The sequence below is a fragment of the Malaya genurostris genome, chromosome 2 (genome assembly GCF_030247185.1).
Source record: "Malaya genurostris strain Urasoe2022 chromosome 2, Malgen_1.1, whole genome shotgun sequence".
Lineage (NCBI taxonomy): Eukaryota > Metazoa > Arthropoda > Insecta > Diptera > Culicidae > Malaya > Malaya genurostris.
Window position 1 is genome coordinate 67,495,843 of NC_080571.1, and position 17,984 is coordinate 67,513,826.

The following is a 17,984-nucleotide window of genomic DNA, read 5'->3' on the forward strand; positions in this document are numbered from 1 at the left end:
ACATCAAGGGGGCATTCGATTCAGTTTCCATTAACGTTCTATCTGAGAAGTTGCATCAGCATGGTCTTTCACCAGTTTTGAACAACTTTTTATATAATCTATTGTCCGAGAAACACATGCATTTTGAGCATGGTGATTTGACGACAAAGCGATTCAGTTACATGGGTCTTCCTCAGGGCTCATGCTTAAGCCCCCTTTTATACAACTTTTACGTAAATAACATTGATGAATGTATCAACACATCTTGCACGCTAAGACAACTTGCCGACGACAGTGTCGTGTCTATTATAGGACCCAAAGCTGCCGATCTCCAAGGACCATTGCAAGATACCCTCGACAACTTGTGGACATGGGCTTTTCAAATGGGTATCGAGTTCTCTACGGAGAAAACTGAGCTGGTTGTATTTTCAAGGAAGCGAGAACCTGCGCAATTACAGCTTCAACTAGGGGGTGAAACCATAGCTCAGGTTTTCACATTTAAATATCTCGGGGTCTGGTTCGATTCCAAAGGTACCTGGGGATGTCACATTAGGTATTTGAAACGAAAATGCCTACAGAGAATCAATTTCCTTCGTACAATAACCGGAACTTGGTGGGGCTCTCACCCAGGAGACCTGATCAGGTTGTACAAAACGACGATATTGTCAGTAATGGAATATGGATGTTTCTGTTTCCGCTCCGCTACGAATATTCATTTCATTAAACTGGAAAGAATTCTGTATCGTTGTTTACGTATTGCCTTGGGTTGCATGCAATCAACCCATACGATGAGTCTTGAAGTGCTGGCGGGCGTCTTACCGTTGAAAAACAGGTTCTGGGATCTCTCATATCGACTGCTAATCCGATGCGACATTTTGAATCCGATGGTGATAGAAAACTTTGAAAAGCTCGTCGAGCTTAATTCACAAACCCGTTTTATGTCCTTGTATTTTGACTACATGGCTCAGAATATAAATCCTTCTTCGTTTGTTCCCAATCGTGTTCATTTTGTGGATACTTCTAATTCTACTGTGTTTTTCGACACATCCATGAAAGAAGAAATTCGTGGAATCCCGGATCCTGTACGCCCTCAAGAGATCCCAAAAATTTTTAATAATAAATTTAAAGAAGTCGACTGTAATAAAATGTTTTACACTGACGGATCATATCTAGACGGGTCCACTGGCTTCGGTATATTCAATGTAAATTTCACCGCTTCCTATAAACTCAGTGATCCAGCTTCAGTTTACGTCGCAGAACTAGCTGCAATTCAGTATACCCTTGAGATCATTGACACTCTGCCCACAGATCACTACTTCATTGTATCGGACAGTCTCAGTTCCATTGAGGCTCTCCGTTCAGTGAAGCCTGGAAAGCACTCACCGTATTTCCTGGGGAAAATACGGGAACAATTGAGTGCTTTATCTGCAAAATCATACCAGATTACCTTGGTTTGGGTCCCCTCACATTGTTCCATACGGGGCAATGAGAGGGCGGACTCGTTAGCCAAGGTGGGCGCACTAGAAGGTGATATCTATGAAAGACCAATCTGCTTCAATGAATTTTTCAGTTGCTGTCGTCAGAAAACTCTAGCTAGCTGGCAGAATACATGGAATAGTGGAACTCTGGGACGATGGTTACACTCAATAATCCCACAGGTATCGACGAAAGCTTGGTTCCGGGGGTTGGACGTGAGCCGAGACTTTATTCGTGTAATGTCAAGGCTCATGTCTAATCATTATATGTTCAGCGCGCATCTCCGTCGTGTGGGGCTCGCTGAGAGTGGTGTCTGCGTTTGCGGTGAGGGTTATCATGACATCGAACATGTTGTTTGGACATGTGTCGAGTATTGTGATGCCAGGTCCCAACTCATAGGTTCCCTTCGGGCCCGAGGTATACCACCCTTCGTACCAGTCCGCGACGTCTTGGCAACTCGAAATCTTCCTTATATGACTCTCATCTATAACTTCTTGAAAACTATCAATGCTCAAATTTAGTGCTCTCCCTATCTCTTTCTCGTCTACAGCTCTACCGCACTCTTCTTTACGTTGCTGGAAGTATGGCCTGTGTAAACGATGCTTCGGAGCATGCACCTGCCTTGAACTGACTGAGTTGCTGGAAGCTACCCAAAAACGTCACATCAACGTCAGAACACACCAACGAAGCATCCCAATCCAGAATAATCTCTTCATTGCAACAAGCTGAAAAACATGAAGATTCATCGAACGCAAAATGTGTCTAAAAGATGTATGCCACAAACCAATGATGTATTCAAATTTCAATTCAATACTGTGTAGGTCCCACCCTCCCTATGTCCCCTTACTAACTGGGGAGTATGCCGCCCCGTAATACGGCATCCCTTTCTCTCTCCCTAACAACAAGACAATCGGCCACGTTAAGCTAAAGCAAATGAGCCTAATAAAAATTTTATTTGAAAAAAAAAAAAAAGCGTTGCAAAGTTAGACCAGCAGCAAATGAAATTGAAATCTTACTTAAAGAACGAATGCATCTAGACGCTAATAATGTAACTGAGATTCAGTTCAACAAGGCGTCTAACTGTGTGTACATTATGTTTAAACGTGAAAGCGATGCAATTGCATTCGCTTCGGTTAACAACGAGGTGCACAGCGTTGAGTGTGACAACATTTAATACAAAATTCTTGTGCACATGGTGGACAATGCCATACAAGTACGCGTGCATGACCTTCCCCCGCAGTCCAGCGATGAGTATGTTCGGGAAAGTATGTCGCAGTACGGTGAAGTTCTTTCCATCGAAAGGGAAGTATGGCGGAATTTTTTTCCGGGTATCCGGAATGGCGTGCGAGTGGTACGTATGCAACTACGTAAAGCAATTCCATCTTACATCATTTGTAATCAAGACGGGAAACATCCGTGTAAAACGCTGATTACGTATGAAAATCAACTGGTTACATGTCAGTTTTGTGAACAACCTGCACACTACGGTAAACCTTGCACTGAAACTGCGAAAAGAACATCTTCAACAAAAGACAAGGTCAACCGTTCAACAACGAAAACTAGTGAGCGTAGTACTCCTGTTTCACCATCAAACCAACCAACAACTGCAACCAATGTACAACAAGGCGCTCCTACAGCAACTAGCAACGAGCTCAAGACTGCGAACAACAAGGAAAACGAAATGAAGACGGAAATCAACAACAAAACCACCGATGCGGCAATGGAGGACGAGACGAGCCACGAACAAAGTGCCCCTCAACCCTCGCAGGAGGGAAATGGAAGCTCTTCTCCTCCTAGAAAAAGAGTGACAACGAGATCCACTTCGAAAAATTGTGTATTTAAAAAATCGGCTAATTCGGCCACGTAAAGCTTGTACGCAAATTGGCCTGAATAAAAAACATCTTTTAAATAAAAAAAGAGAGTCCATCACCTTGCCGTAGCCCTCTCCGAAATTCGAAGGGACTCGAGAGCGTCCCAGATAGTCGGACGTAGCACATAACTCTATCGATCGTTTCTTTGACCAATCGCGTCAGTTTATCCGGGAAACCGTATTCGTGCATTATCTGCCATAGCTGTTCTCGATCGATTGTGTCGTATGTCGCTTTGAAGTCAATGAATAGGTGATGCGTGGGTACGTTGTATTCACGACACTTCTGGAGTACTTGTCTTATCGCGAATATGTGATCCGTAGTGGCGCGGGCTCCAGTAAATCCCGCTTGGTACGGCCCTACGAATTCCTTAGCTATTGGTGATAGACGACGGCAAAGGATTTGGGAGAGTACCTTGTAGGCGGCGTTGAGCAATGTGATTGCGCAGTAATTGCAACAATCTAGCTTATCGCCCTTTTTGTAGACGGGACATACCACTTCATCCATTCATTCCTGCGGTAGAATTTTCTCCTCCCAAATCTTAGAAATCATCTAGTGCAGCGCTCTAGCCAGTGCCTCTCCTCCATCTTTGAGCAACTCGTCTGGCAACTGGTCATTGCCCGCGGCTTTGTTGTTCCTCAGCTTGCCGATCTCCTCACTCATCTCTGACAGATCAGGGCCTGGGAATCTGTCGTCGGCTGAGCGTACATCCAGATTGATTCCTGTACCGTTCTCTGTATCTTGTATTTCGCCATTCAAATGCTCGTCATAGTACTACTTCCACCTGTCGATCACCTCACGTTCATTCGTGAGAAGGTTACCTTTGGTATCTCTGCACATTTCGGCCTGTGGCGTGACGCCTCTACGTGAGCGGTTCACCTTCTCATAGAACTTCCGTGTGTCATTTGCGCGGAACAGCTGTTCCATCGCTTTGCGACTTGGTCTTCCTGATGGAGCTTTTTTCTCCGGAAAACCGTGTTCTGTCTGCTCCGCGCCTGTCTGTATCGCTCCTCGTTCGCCCTCGTGCGGTGTTGCAGCATCCTTGCCCTCGCTGCATTCTTCTCTTCGATCAACTGCTGACATTCGCCGTCAAACCAGTCATTTCCTCTATTCGATAACCTCGTACCTAGTACGGTTGTAGCAGTGCGAACCTTATGTTCCTCACGGCGGACCTTAAAGAGTCGCCGCGCCAAGCTGCTCTTCCGTTGGTAGCACTAGCCCCAGTTCTTGCGCGTATTCCTCCGCAGTACGAACGCTACATAGCTGCTCGAGATTGAGTCCCGGCGTTCCTGTGCGACGAGTGTTGTGCACCGTCGATAGTTTTAAGCAAATACACACCCGGTGAACGACCAAAATGGTTAAAGCCGGGGTAAAATAACAGTTCGGCTGAAAAGTTCGTATCGTTTAATAGAAACACACATTTTTTTGCCAAAATTTCTTTTTATTATTCAACATAATTGCCATCAGAGGCGATACAGCGATTATAGCGATCTTCCAACTTTTCGATACCATTTTTGTAGTACGATTTGTCCTTTGCCTCAAAATAGGCCTCACTTTCAGCGATTACCTCTTCGAAGCTTCTAAATTTTTTACCAGCGAGCATTCTCTTGAGGTCTGAGAACAGGAAAAAGTCACTGGGGGCCAAATCTGGAGAATACGGTGGATGAGGGAGCGATTCGAAGCCCAATTCGTTCAATTTCAGCATGGTTTTTCGTTGTTGTTTTTGATCGATTGTGAGCTCACGCGGCACCCATTTTGCACAAAGCTTTCTCATATCCAAATATTCGTGAATAATATGTCCAACACGTTCCATGATATCTTTAGGGTGTCAGCTATCTCGATCAACTTCACTTTACGGTCATTGAAAATCATTTTGTGGATTTTTTTCACGTTTTCATCGGTAACAGCCTCTTTTGGACGTCCACTGCGTTCATCGTCTTCGGTGCTCATATGACCAGTACGAAATTTTGCAAACCACTTACGAATTGTTGCTTCGCCCGGTGCAGAGTCTGGGTAACACTCATCAAGCCATTTTTTGGTATCGGCGGCACTTTTTTTCATCAAAAAGTAGTGTTTCATCAACACACGAAATTCATTTTTTTCCATTTTTTTCACAATAACAAAAGTAGCTTCACTCAAAATGCAATATCTCAGAAACTAATAATCAGACAGCTGTCAAATTTATACACGTATCTTTTGAAGGTTGGTACTAACTGAAAATGATATGGATTTAATTCTAGTGGCGCCCTCTCAGAGAATCGATACGAACTTTTCAGCCGATCTGTTAAATGATATAAAAAAAGCAAGTACAAACCGCGACATGGTAGTGGTCAGAATTAATGTTGGCTCTGCGGTAAGTGCGGACATTGATGACGTCGGAGAAGAATCGCCCGTCGATGAGAATGTGGTCGATTTGATTTTCCGTGTGTTGATTAGGTGATCTCCGGGCTTTTTTTGTTCGCCAAGTCAGTTTAGCGTATCATACTTTCATAGAGAAATTGATGCCAGCAAGACATACTTGCTAACTGCAGATTTTTTTTCGGATATTCAGACTTTTGCAACCCTGTCTGAAGTTATTTGAAATTTTGACCTGGCATCTCAGCTCGTACCCCAGCTGGCAACGCGGGGAGGTAGGGATAGGAGTTACTGGACAAGAGGCTAAGAACCACATTGGGGGCTGAATTGCGCGTTGTCCAGTCGTTTGCCAACGTTTACCAATTATACGGCTATTTGAATATATTTTGTTTGATTTTTTCGTGTCATGTATAAAAAACGCTCCTGAAAATGAAATTTTTATACTTATCAGTCTGTAATGCCGGAACCGGAAGTAGAATCTAGATGAAATTTGGTAGGATTATATGGGGTTCTGAGACCTTTCATTTGAATCTAAGTTTGTGAAAATTGGATGAGCGATCTTTGAAAAAATCGAGTGAACTTTTCAGTTTATTTTGCACATTTTAACCCTTAACTCTCGAACCGGACAGATATAGATGACATTCAGGAGCAATGCCGTGGGACTGTAATGCATTTGATTTGAATCTTAGTTGAAGAAAATCGGTTAAACGGTCTCAGTGAAAATCGAGCGCTCTTTTCTGCATATTTTATCCTGTTCCTCCCAAACCGTAGGTTCGATCCAGGTAATATTCAATAGAAACTTATGGGACCAAAAGACCTTTCATTCAAATCTAAGTTTGTGAAAATTGGTCCAGCCATTACCGAGGAAATGGAGTGCCAAAAATGTTGATTTTCGGCAGTGCAAGTAATTATTAACGCAATATGTTCTAGCGTATGATATATAGTATCGTACGCAAAAATATCTGTTTTTCAAAACATGTTTACTGTGGAACAACAGCTTTACGATAACAAAAAGAGAAAATATTACACTACGCAACTTTTTTGTGCGTTTTACACATTTGATATTCTGTGCTAATTCTTTTTCTTTGTGAACAAACATTAGCAGAGACTTTCAAAAAGTTATATCTATTCAAAAAAATTCGAAATAATGTGTAAAACATTGTAAAACTGGATGCTAACATTTGTGTGTATGTTACATATCTTACGGTGGGAAAATTTCGCTTAGACAAAATTCCCAACAGTTGTTTCCAAAAATCTTCAACACATAACATGATGGAACTGATGATATTAGTTCATTAGGCTCAAATTTTAAAACCCACGGGTTATAATGGGAATTGACTCGGAAGGTTTAAAGTGATATCCGTGCGAAAAATTGTATTAACGAGCTTAGAATGAAATACATTCCGCAGGTATCGCATATTACTATCATGATAAATATTCACGGCAGAAGAGCTATTGCTCCTGATTTGGATCATTTTGATCATAATTTCATGAAAAGGTGAAATGATTGGATTCATGGATTTCTTCTCGCGTAACATCATGAGAGAGAATAATTTCGATAACAGCGATGACGAGTGACCCACTTTGTTTATCAAGAGTTTCTTGAACCGAGTCAAAAAAAAAACAATGAAATAAAAGTTATGATCCAAATCAAGATAGTTACATAGTTTTGTTGTCTAAATTGAAGAAATGACGATTCTGAATCGGTCTAGATAAAATGTTGTTCGAGTCGACGTATGACCGGAAGTTGTAAAGTGGCTGGCGTCATGAAAATGTTGATGTTGTCAACCGTCTGTGTAAACCACCAGTTGGTCGTCTAGACCATAAATGCTTATCAAAACATAGACAACAAAAGAGGTTTTCAATGCACACTGGATAGACACAGTGCTCATGGGATATTGTTGGTGGTATCATTTTTTGACAGTTAAGATCAATGAAAACTTCAAGATAATTTATTTATATGCAGAATCGGCAGTACAAAGTTTTTGGATGGCTGTGCAAATATTTGCGAGGCGGAAACATCATTGTGGATTCCAGGCAGTCACGAGCAATACATAATTTTTACTGTGTTTGCTTTAAAAACTCCGGCAGACGACGTTAATTTGAATAACCATAGAGATAACCTGAAAAAATGTTTACCTAAGATACTCGAAGATATGTGATATGCCTCAACTGAAACGAGCAGATTTTCCATTAAAATTCTCATTCCATTTTAATTGGCACGCAGGCGTTGTTCGGAAACGCTACTTCTGTTTTTAAAATGGTAATCATCCGTTCTTGTGTTTTAGTATTGCAACTATTGATTGCGACTTGTCACGGCTTGACACTCGGTAATTTACAATATCTATGTCCGTTTCTTGTGAATGTATCTAGCGCACTATAATCAACAGAAGAAAAGCTTTACTTGCAACAATATCGACGGCAGCCTACTTTGTTCACACTTTTGCGGAAATATGCACTGTGGCCACCTGAACCCGTCCTAGCGGAACCGATTCTTCATAATACGACAAATGATGTAGATCCATTAATCGTGGGAGGTGATACGACAACGATCTACAATTATCCTTATCAACTGTCTCTGCGAAACGGTGGAGTGCACATTTGTGGCGCAACTATCCTGTCTGATAAGTGGGCATTATCGGCAGCACACTGTTTGGATGATGGAAGCACCCCATCTTGGGTATGTTTGTTTTTCTGTTGGAAGAAAAGGTTAATTTAAGTCTCTGAACATTTTTTAAATTCATTTAGATATCGTTTCGCGGAGGAAGCCCGCACAGGCTTGCCGGTGGTTATATTTTTCATGCTGTTCAGTATATTCTTCATCCGGATTACGACTCCAAAACGTTCCATTGTGATGTTGCTGTCATTAAAATAGCAGAAAATTTCCTGGTGGACTTTTTGCAACCAGTTCAGTTGGTGGATAGTAGCATAAAGGTCGGTTGCCCGAGCGAGTTATCAACCGTGATCGGATGGGGAACGGCAGCCAATGATTACGTTCCAGTGATCCTACAAGAACTGCGGGTTCTGATACAACCTCTGAGTATTTGCTCAACACTATGGATCGAGCAATTAACCGACACGTGAGTTAGGCTTGCCTTTTTACAATAATTGGTGTTTAAGAAACGTAGAATAGGCTATTAGGATGAGCGTTTGAGTGGTGAACATGAAATGATTGCAACAAAGCTATGAAATCTTATCGGATAAACACAAAATTTTCAGTGTAGTTTTATGCATGTTCTACACAGTAGAAATAATTTCATTCAAATGTGACATAAATCCACCCCACACTATCGAAATGACGGAATGCGTAATGAATTCTTACTCGACTGTATGATTTTTCAGTGCTCGATCGGTTCAGTGCTAGAATTTTCGCCTGAGATGGCTGCTCGATCAACCCGATTGACAGTGACATTATAAATGTCATTGAATATTCGCTCATTTTATTAATGTGTTAGTGTAAAATTTAGGCGCCTTAAGCCATTTCACTACACTCCAGCTAGAGGAATGGATGATGCTGACTAAGGTGGGCCGTTTTGTTAATTTCAGCGAATTTCAACAGTTTATGTTGGAATTCTAAGAAGAACTGGTTATTTACTAGTTCCGTATATCTGAAAAACATAAAGATTTAAATTTGTATATTCAGTTATGTAATGTTTTCATTTAAAAATAAACTGAAAATCAGTAAGAAAACGTGCAAAATCGAAAAAGAAGAAGAAGACGAATTTACAATTCAGTCCACATCTTCTCACTCAATTCCGACAGATTTCCGAATCAACCGTTTGTAGGCGAAATTCAGTCGAAATCGGTTGTTGCACTGGAGTTGGAATTGATTCGGAATTCCACATGATTTCCACATGGAATTCCGAATGAAAATTTCTCGCCATTCGGATCTGATAAGGTGGGACATATAACCTCATATCGTAAACACGGAATTCGTCAAATGACTGGATTCTACAGAACTGTTCCACACACTTAAAGTTTATTGCTGAATCTCGGCGAAATAGTGATCGATAACTGTCTTGGCAGAATGTATAATTACTGAATCTCGGCAATCCTGATTTTGGTAACTGTCAACTATTGCCGAGCTTGTCAGCAGCAATATCACTGTTAGCTCGTCAAAAGCGATCGAATCATGGCCTGCCGAGTCATCAGTAATCGAGCGTAGAAAGGATTTTGGTTTATTATTGCATGAAACATGGCAAGGGCTCTCTATTTCATCTCATTTGTAAGGACGTTATCTTAAAAATCTGATTTAGCCACTCAAATCACTACAATTTTTCATATTTCTGCTTAATTTGCCTTGCTCTACATTGGGAATTTATCCACATTCCTAGGAAATTAAAAAAATATATAAAAAAACAGCTAAAAACACTTCTGATTTGTTCACTACTGTGCTCCTAATTTCATCTCAAAGGTTTTATATTCATCCTTTATTGCAATGGCGACAGCAATCAAAATAAAATATTGCACTATTACACTCTCGGGTTAAAAATGTCAGAATTTCCCTTAAAAATGGCCTGATGTCAACTATGAGACAACACACGAAATTTTTAGAAACAGTTTGGAATCATTTCTACGTTTAAAATTTTTTGGGTCGTTTTCGTTACCTTTCGTTTAAAATTTAAAATTTCACTGTGCAGTTAATTTGGAGAAATTCAAAAACACAAAAAAAAGAATTGTTACTATTTAGGTATTAGCCCTTCTAAGAACAAAATGCAGAACCAGAGATGCCACTTATACAGATTTATCTGTATTGTATAGATTTTAGCGTTCGCATACTGATTTAAATCAGATTACAGATTTCATACAGATTTCCTAAATTCAATACAGATTTGTAAAGGTTCATAAAAAGTGAGAAGTAAAAAGTTAGATTTTTCTCTCTGAGTATCTGTTAATATTTGATTGCAGTACTTCTTCAAAAGTTTATTAATCAACGGACAAATCACATGTTGAAGAGTAATCTTTTGTGCAAATATTTGATGATGAACACTGATAAACATTTATATTAAAATTTTAAACGAATTTGAACTGATTCATTTTATTAGTGAAAACCTAGTCCCTGCTAGGCCGCCATGTTTTTGTGACCATCATCTTTTCCGCAAAGACGAAAACAACGAAGAAGTATATAAGTTAGTTGTTGCTAAATATCTGTGATATTTAGCTGTGAAAGTTGATTTTTTATGTTTGATTATAAATGTGATATCGTTATGAAACACCGTTGGCACCGCAAAATTGTGATACTGACTTTCACAATCGATGAAGTGTTGTATTTTACTTCATTTTGTTTACTTTGCTCTCACTGACTTGCTAGCTTTGAAGGCACCGAAGGACTGAGATGTTGGTTACGATAGCACTAGCTGGAGCGCCTTATTGTTGCCACCGAGCTGGTGAAAACAGATAGAGCAGATACATATTTTCATGAAAGTATCTGGCATCTCTGTGCACAATCGATGAAGCACACACACTTAACAGTGTTATGTTGACATATAGCACAAAGAAACCAGTGCTACCAGATTTGCCACAATGGTTATTTCATTAGTATTTAACACGCTCTTTCTGGTAATATTCGAAGCCGAAACAGTTTTATTGAAATATACATAACAACAATATAATTAAACTAATATCACGAATACCAAAAAAAATACTTGTTGATGATAATTTGAAGAAGGAAAACAATTTTTTTGTAACATTATGAGAAAACTTGGCAACTTTGCGACACCAAATGAGATGAAAACTAGTGAACTAAGGGAAAAACTATCATCTCATATTCTTGAAAACTTTTATTGCTGGTCGGGTAGTTTTTCAATTTTTTAATCGTTAATTCAACAAGTGGCAAGTGAATATTACTAATTATAAAGTCATCAAGCATTCAATAGTAGTGTAATTGTGCGAGATAGTGATCATATTTTGAGACAAATCGATTTGTAGATATTCAGAAACATGACGTACTGTAAATCTTGAGACGAAAATGTGTTCTAAATTGAAAAGTGAGTTTGTTTTAAATGAAAAAAACTATATCCGAAGAATTTAAAACAATTTCTTCCAATGAGAAAGTGTGACAATAGCTTGAATTATCATTTTAAAACATTCTACAGTTTGGTTCAGGTACGTTGTAAGATATTATTCATGTTCAAAGTAATGAGGTGAAGGGATGAGATGGAAATAGGAGCTCAGATGAAATAGGGAGCCGTTACCCTATTTACTGCTTATAAAGAATACAAGACTAGAGTTATACTTATATTGGGTTTGACAAAATTAACTTTGGACACCGGTGTGGCTTGATTGTATTAATTTTTGGATGCAATGTAATATCGGATGCGCACCATACGATTCGCATTTTGTTTCCTCTTGCTTGAATTTTCAGTAAAAGAGTGAAAAAACTGAGTTTCCAGTGATTCAAATCGAAGGATTTGTAGGAGGCACTTCAGACCGAAAGAAATAAATGTAGTTGGAAGTCAACTACGTTTGGTCAAAGATTCGATACCAGTGGTTTTTGCTAAAACGATTCCTTATGAAATATATGTTTTATTCGATATTAACATTAGGCGCTTGCTAATCGTTAGAGAACATTCACAGAGAACAACTCGAGCTTTTATTCCCTAGCTCAAGTTACGGGGAATTAAAATCTCAATAATATTAGATTCAATGTGCGATCGTTTTACTTTGACATCATCGAGAGGAATGTTCGCTAGTGAGCTTTTCACTACTGATTTTGATACAGTTTCAGTGAGAATCGCATTTGCAAAAAATTCAGTAGTGAACTTATCTGGCTTAGCGGCCCGGCGACGACAGCGCACGAGGCGACGAGTGGAAAAAATAATCCTATCATATCAAAACTTGTAATCTGAGTTAAAAATTTTAAGTCCACCAGAGAAATGAAAATACGTCCACCACGTTCAACGTCCAGAAGGCAAGAGAGCCTTTGATTCATTTTATTTACATATTTTACAATTTGTTTTTGTTTGTTGGTATGAACACTGTCGAATGCTTTAAGAGTTCGTTCGCACATATTACACACTGAACCCTGATACTACAGAAAATACTTTCTAGCGTATTTTCTATGCGTATTTTTTCCGGAGCCAGGATTTATCCGCGTGCGGTGCGAGCGATTGTTCAACATCGACTGGCTATTGAATTTTGAGTCGAATTTTTTTCTGTATCTAAATACGGCCACGTCATTTTCTGTCATTTCTGTTGGATTTGTGTATAATATTGATCATATTCTCTCAAACAATACCACGATATTCTCAGCACATTAAATGATTTTTTAATCGACTGGACTGGAAACACTGAAAAAACATTGCAACAAAATTCTAATTCCAGACCTTTAGTAAAAATTGCTTCTATGTAATTTCTTGTTATACTTTCACTCAAAGAAAATACCCCAATAAAAAGTTTAAATACTTTGTTAAATGTAGCAAGTTTATCTCGAAGTTCTCCTTCTTCTGCTTTTGCAATTGTAATTATTACACAATTTGCTATTACTTTATTTCCAGAGCAAAATAGACCCAAATAACTTTCCATCCGTCATGGGTTTGAAATGGGTCGCAGTTTTAGATAAATTCAACAACTCGATAAAAAATAACTGCTCGAGTGTCAAATTTTAACTAAAAGTTCCAATAATTCGTCGGATAGTCTATATTCTTAGAATGGAGGAAGGAAATAAATTGCAATCGTAAAAATGCTAGCAAACTCACGGGCAGCTAGTTCGACGTATATTGAAAATACGAGTCTCAAAATTACCAACAAATAATCATTTTATTGGAACGCTGAACAGTTTTGCCTTTCTCATATAGAAAGGTTATACAATCACTTGAAAATCGACTAGTAAAAATTCCACCATTGCCATTCCACTCAGTTCGTCGAGCTGAGCAATGACTGTGTGTGTGTTTCTCGAAAATGACTTAATTGATTCTGACCAACTTAGATTCAAATGAAAGGTCTTGTGGTTGTACACGGAATTCCTGAATTTCATCCGCATTCGCATTTCGGTTCCGGATTGATAGGGTAAAGTGTGTTAAAATTGTGTACCGTCACTTAGAGTCGTAATGAAAACAGTAAAAAGTTTTCACGAAAGTATTCCAATCGGTAGCCACTATCAGTAGGCAGCGAAACAAACCGATTCCGGCTATCCTGGTTCCCGGTTTTCGAATAACGACGGCAGATAATAGTCATATACTCAAAAACAGGATTTCACTTACTTTTCTCAGAGATGGCAGTCCGGTATTCCTAATCTTAGGTTCAAATGAAAGATCTTATGCTCCTACCGAAAATTAAGCATATTTTTCGGATGCAATAAAATCGTCGTTTAAAGTACGATGTCAAAATTGTGATTGATATGAGAAAGCCATCTTTACACCACTAAGTGGATTAAAAGAGGATTTTGACTATTTTATTCAGCGTAAACATATGGTAACAGTGTAAAGCTATGGTAAAGGATTATTTCGCCTGTTCGTCATCGCCGATGAGGAAAAAAAACGTCCGGATAGTACCGGATGGTCCCTTCCCGGTCGTTCCGGTATAGTGCGAACAGGCTATAATGGTGCTACTTGTTGTCGTGCACGGTCCCCAGTCACGTACCCAGAGGGGGGGCCCGAGGCCTGACGGTCCCTATACTTATCTTCGTTCAACGGTTCCGAATGTACCGGAAATAGTAATCACAAAAGCTGAATTCTTAACCTGGAATCTGGATCTGCATTCTGGAACAGAGTTCTAGATCTAGATTCTGGAGCTGAACTATGAACATAAATTCTGGAAGTTAATTCTGATACTGAAATCTGAAACTGAATCTCGAACCTGAATTTGGGAACTGCAAAAATGATAAATGTATGTTCTCGACGAAATCTTATCACTATCCACAGGTCTCAATCTTGAGAAGGCATAGTATAGTGTGGCATATTCACGCTAAAAGAAGTTTGATGTTTGGGCTTTATGCAAATGCAGAGTAGAGTTATTCTTGAACATCTACTCCGTTATTTTATTTTTTTTTATGTTATCTGAATGTTAATCATGTTTCGTCACGTTTGGGGAAACCTTTAAGATCTATTTTTAGTAAAAATGTCAAATATCTGCAGACAGGGTTTCAAAAGTCTGAAAATGTGAAAAAAAATCTGCAGTCAGCAAGCATGCCTTGCTGCCAGCAATTGCTCTATTAAGTATGACACGCGCAAAACTGATTTGGCGATCAAAAAAAAAAGGTCGCGACAATTTCAAAAGTCTGTAAATTTGGACGAAAGTCTGCGAAAAACACGATTTTCAAAAGTCTGCACAACAAAAAATGTCTGCAGAACTATACCCGAAATCTGAAATTTACAGACAAATCTGCAGATCTCTAAACACTAAGACTTAATTTCGTTGTTCGGTAATATTTTTGACGACAAATTTCGGTAATCTATATAAATGACCGATATTTCGGTACATGAGTTTTATTCTACAATAATTGTGCAAATTTTTACCGAACGATCAGTTTTACGTAAATTTTCATTACAGAATTTTGTAAGCAGATATACAATTCACACGTTAAATCTGAATACTCGCCGAGTACGGTAAAATCATCTTCCAATAACCGAACTTCTGTGAAAACTTATTGTCGTGAAACTAACTGTCAAACAGTTATTAAAATTTTCAGTAAGTGTCTTTTTACTAACCAAACGGATAAAATCTTGACGAGTTCATCGAATGGATTGAGGTACAGGTGCTAAAGTGTTTAAAACATTAGACTAAACTTTTTGTTTACTTATGGGCAGAAAATAACTTTGTATCATTTGTCCACTTGCTGCTCGTTCCAGGATAAATTCTGGTGGACTCGACGGATAGTGCAGTGTTTTGGAAGGTGCTCATAATTCCGGTCAGCCGGAACATTTGATCCTTTTTTTCGTGGAATAAAACCATAGCCACAATAGGTTGAAAATTTCTCCATTCGTTTTTGTGAATTTGTTTTGGTTTTTGAAATCCGAAAATAGAGAATTTTTTCCAAAGGAACACAAACAAACAAAAAATTACCGAACAATTTAATTACCGAACTGATTACTGAACGTTCAGCTGTTGAAAATTCCGTAAAAAATTGCCGAATTCAACGAAATTTTATAAGTGTGTACTAAGCTCATGTATGGAGACTCATTAGAATATTCAACTTGTCTTTCAAAACTAAACTGCGTAGCATCCCAGAAAACCAAAATAGTACACCCAAACCTCCTTTTACGAACCTTATATATGTATGTATGTATGCTTACACACTCACTCGTCTGCATATATGTGTATATATTTATACATATAAATGATCGCTTTTACTTCACCAATATTTATATGTATTAAGAAATACACATGTTTGCACACATGTGTACGTATATTAATACATATATACATATATAAGCAAGGATGGCTTTTATCGTATCATAGAATGCTCACTCGCAACTCTTCCACGATTAAATCAGTGCCATCAAAGAGAACCGGAAATCATCGCAACAACAAAAAACCCGGCATGGTACATTTAACATAGAATAGACACTAGTGCGAGAGCGAATTTCTCTCGTTGAATCGTCTGAGAATCAACGGCTAGCACGCTGCTGTGGGGATTCTCTCTGAAGCAACAAACGGTCGCTTATTCTCGTTTCGCGATCCGATTCTGTATGGGCAGTGGATAATTGCGATAGAATCATTTTACTATTGCCGCTTATTCTAACTATGTGCTTATAACCTTTGTATAATTTGTGTCTATGAAAATGTATGTGAATGCTCCACACAAGGGTTTTTTAAATATTGCAACCTAGTATGAGAATCATCAAGTCGAATCATCGATTCGATTTTCTGCGATAATTGTCAACTTGCGATTCTCTCTTGGTAAATTCCACACAGCGGCGATCATTATCAGACTGAAATTTTCTTTAAGGGCCACGAAATACTCAGAGTACGAAGTGGAGCGAAGAAATGTAGAAAATTTCTCTCGAGGTTCATGCATTGAGAGACTCGAATTCTTGTAGCATCTTCTACCGGATTGAAAATGTTGTATACAATATTGATAAAAATCGAGCAGCTCCTGTCAAATTTTCAGCAATCACCAACACTGTATATAAGTTACGTAAATGGAGGTTTGGGTGTACTTCTAGCTATGTCTACAATTGCTGATTTCTCAACCTTTGACTGGCAAAATTGATATAATTGAATTTATTAGTCCTGAAGTTTATCTAGATCCGAGCTGGGGTTCCAGAGTTACAATGTGATAAGAGTGCAGAGTTTCAAAATTTTATTTAGAAAAATGAAACCAAATAGTAGATAAATATTAGGAAACGTACAATTTACGAAACTCGATAATGAATCTCATCATATCTTTGGTTGTAATTATTCGTTTTTTTCGAACTTGGAGATTCCTGAAAATTCAATGAATTGAGTTCTTTATCCGAAGACATGATGGACCACTAATCAGAGACGCATGAAAAGCTCCTGAGAACTAGGTTTCAATAATAATGATTATTTGATTTTTGAGGTTAGGTTTTCTGAAAATCTCTCTATGTTTACTTCTTACAGCATGCTCTGTGCAGGCGGAGTCGTCGGAGAGGACACGTGCAACGGAGATAGCGGTGGACCGCTGATGTGTGAAAACTACCAGGTGGGAATAGTTTCGTGGGGCTCAAAAAAATGCGCTGTCGCGATGCCTGCCGTTTTTACCAATATTACCAGTATAGAAATTCGTGACTTCATACGTAACCAAACCGGTGTCTGATTCACCCGTGGTGCAACGTTGAAGGTTTCGAAGTGAAATAAACAGCTTTAGAAGAGTTTGAGCAGTTCTGATGTACGTAGTATGACAGCGATAAAACATCCGAAGGCCTTATTTTAATATGAAATCGATGGTTTATCAGAGGATTAATAGAAACAAATTTGTGGATCGTTTGAAGACATTAATGAAGTTTCTCATCGAGAAACCGTTCTCGAGACATTTAGACATCCTCATATTTGTGTGAACTGTACCACTGGTATCCGTATATTTAATTTAGAATAATTGTTTTTGAATGTGTAGAATTTATTGTTTTTGAATGTGTTTAAACGGCGTAATTTAACGACAACCTAAGTTCTTCGGATTTCGCATTGAAATATCTCGAGAACGATTACTACTAGCAGGAATATCTTTATGGAAACAAGAATTGCCCTTGAGCTGTAGCTGTAGTTTTGCAAATGTCCATAAATTGTTTTAGCTGTAATTCCTACCATTTTGAAAACTTCCAGAACTAATTTGGATCGTCTTTGACTCATCACTGCGTAGCAGTTTATGTTGAATAGCTAGTGCGACCTGACGGCTCAACATAAACC

The 17,984-nt window shown here is 38.7% G+C and overlaps 1 protein-coding gene across 1 annotated transcript; it reads left to right on the forward strand.

Moving 5' to 3' along the window:
• The first annotated feature begins 7,875 nt into the window (after positions 1–7,875).
• LOC131429676 (chymotrypsin-1-like) lies at positions 7,876–17,451 on the forward strand. Its single transcript, XM_058593965.1, has 4 exons — positions 7,876–8,008; positions 8,069–8,358; positions 8,427–8,758; positions 17,202–17,451. Exons 1-4 carry the CDS (start codon positions 7,939–7,941, stop codon positions 17,395–17,397), a joined length of 888 nt encoding a protein of 295 aa, XP_058449948.1. The 5' UTR covers positions 7,876–7,938; the 3' UTR covers positions 17,398–17,451.
• The last annotated feature ends 533 nt before the right edge of the window (positions 17,452–17,984 follow it).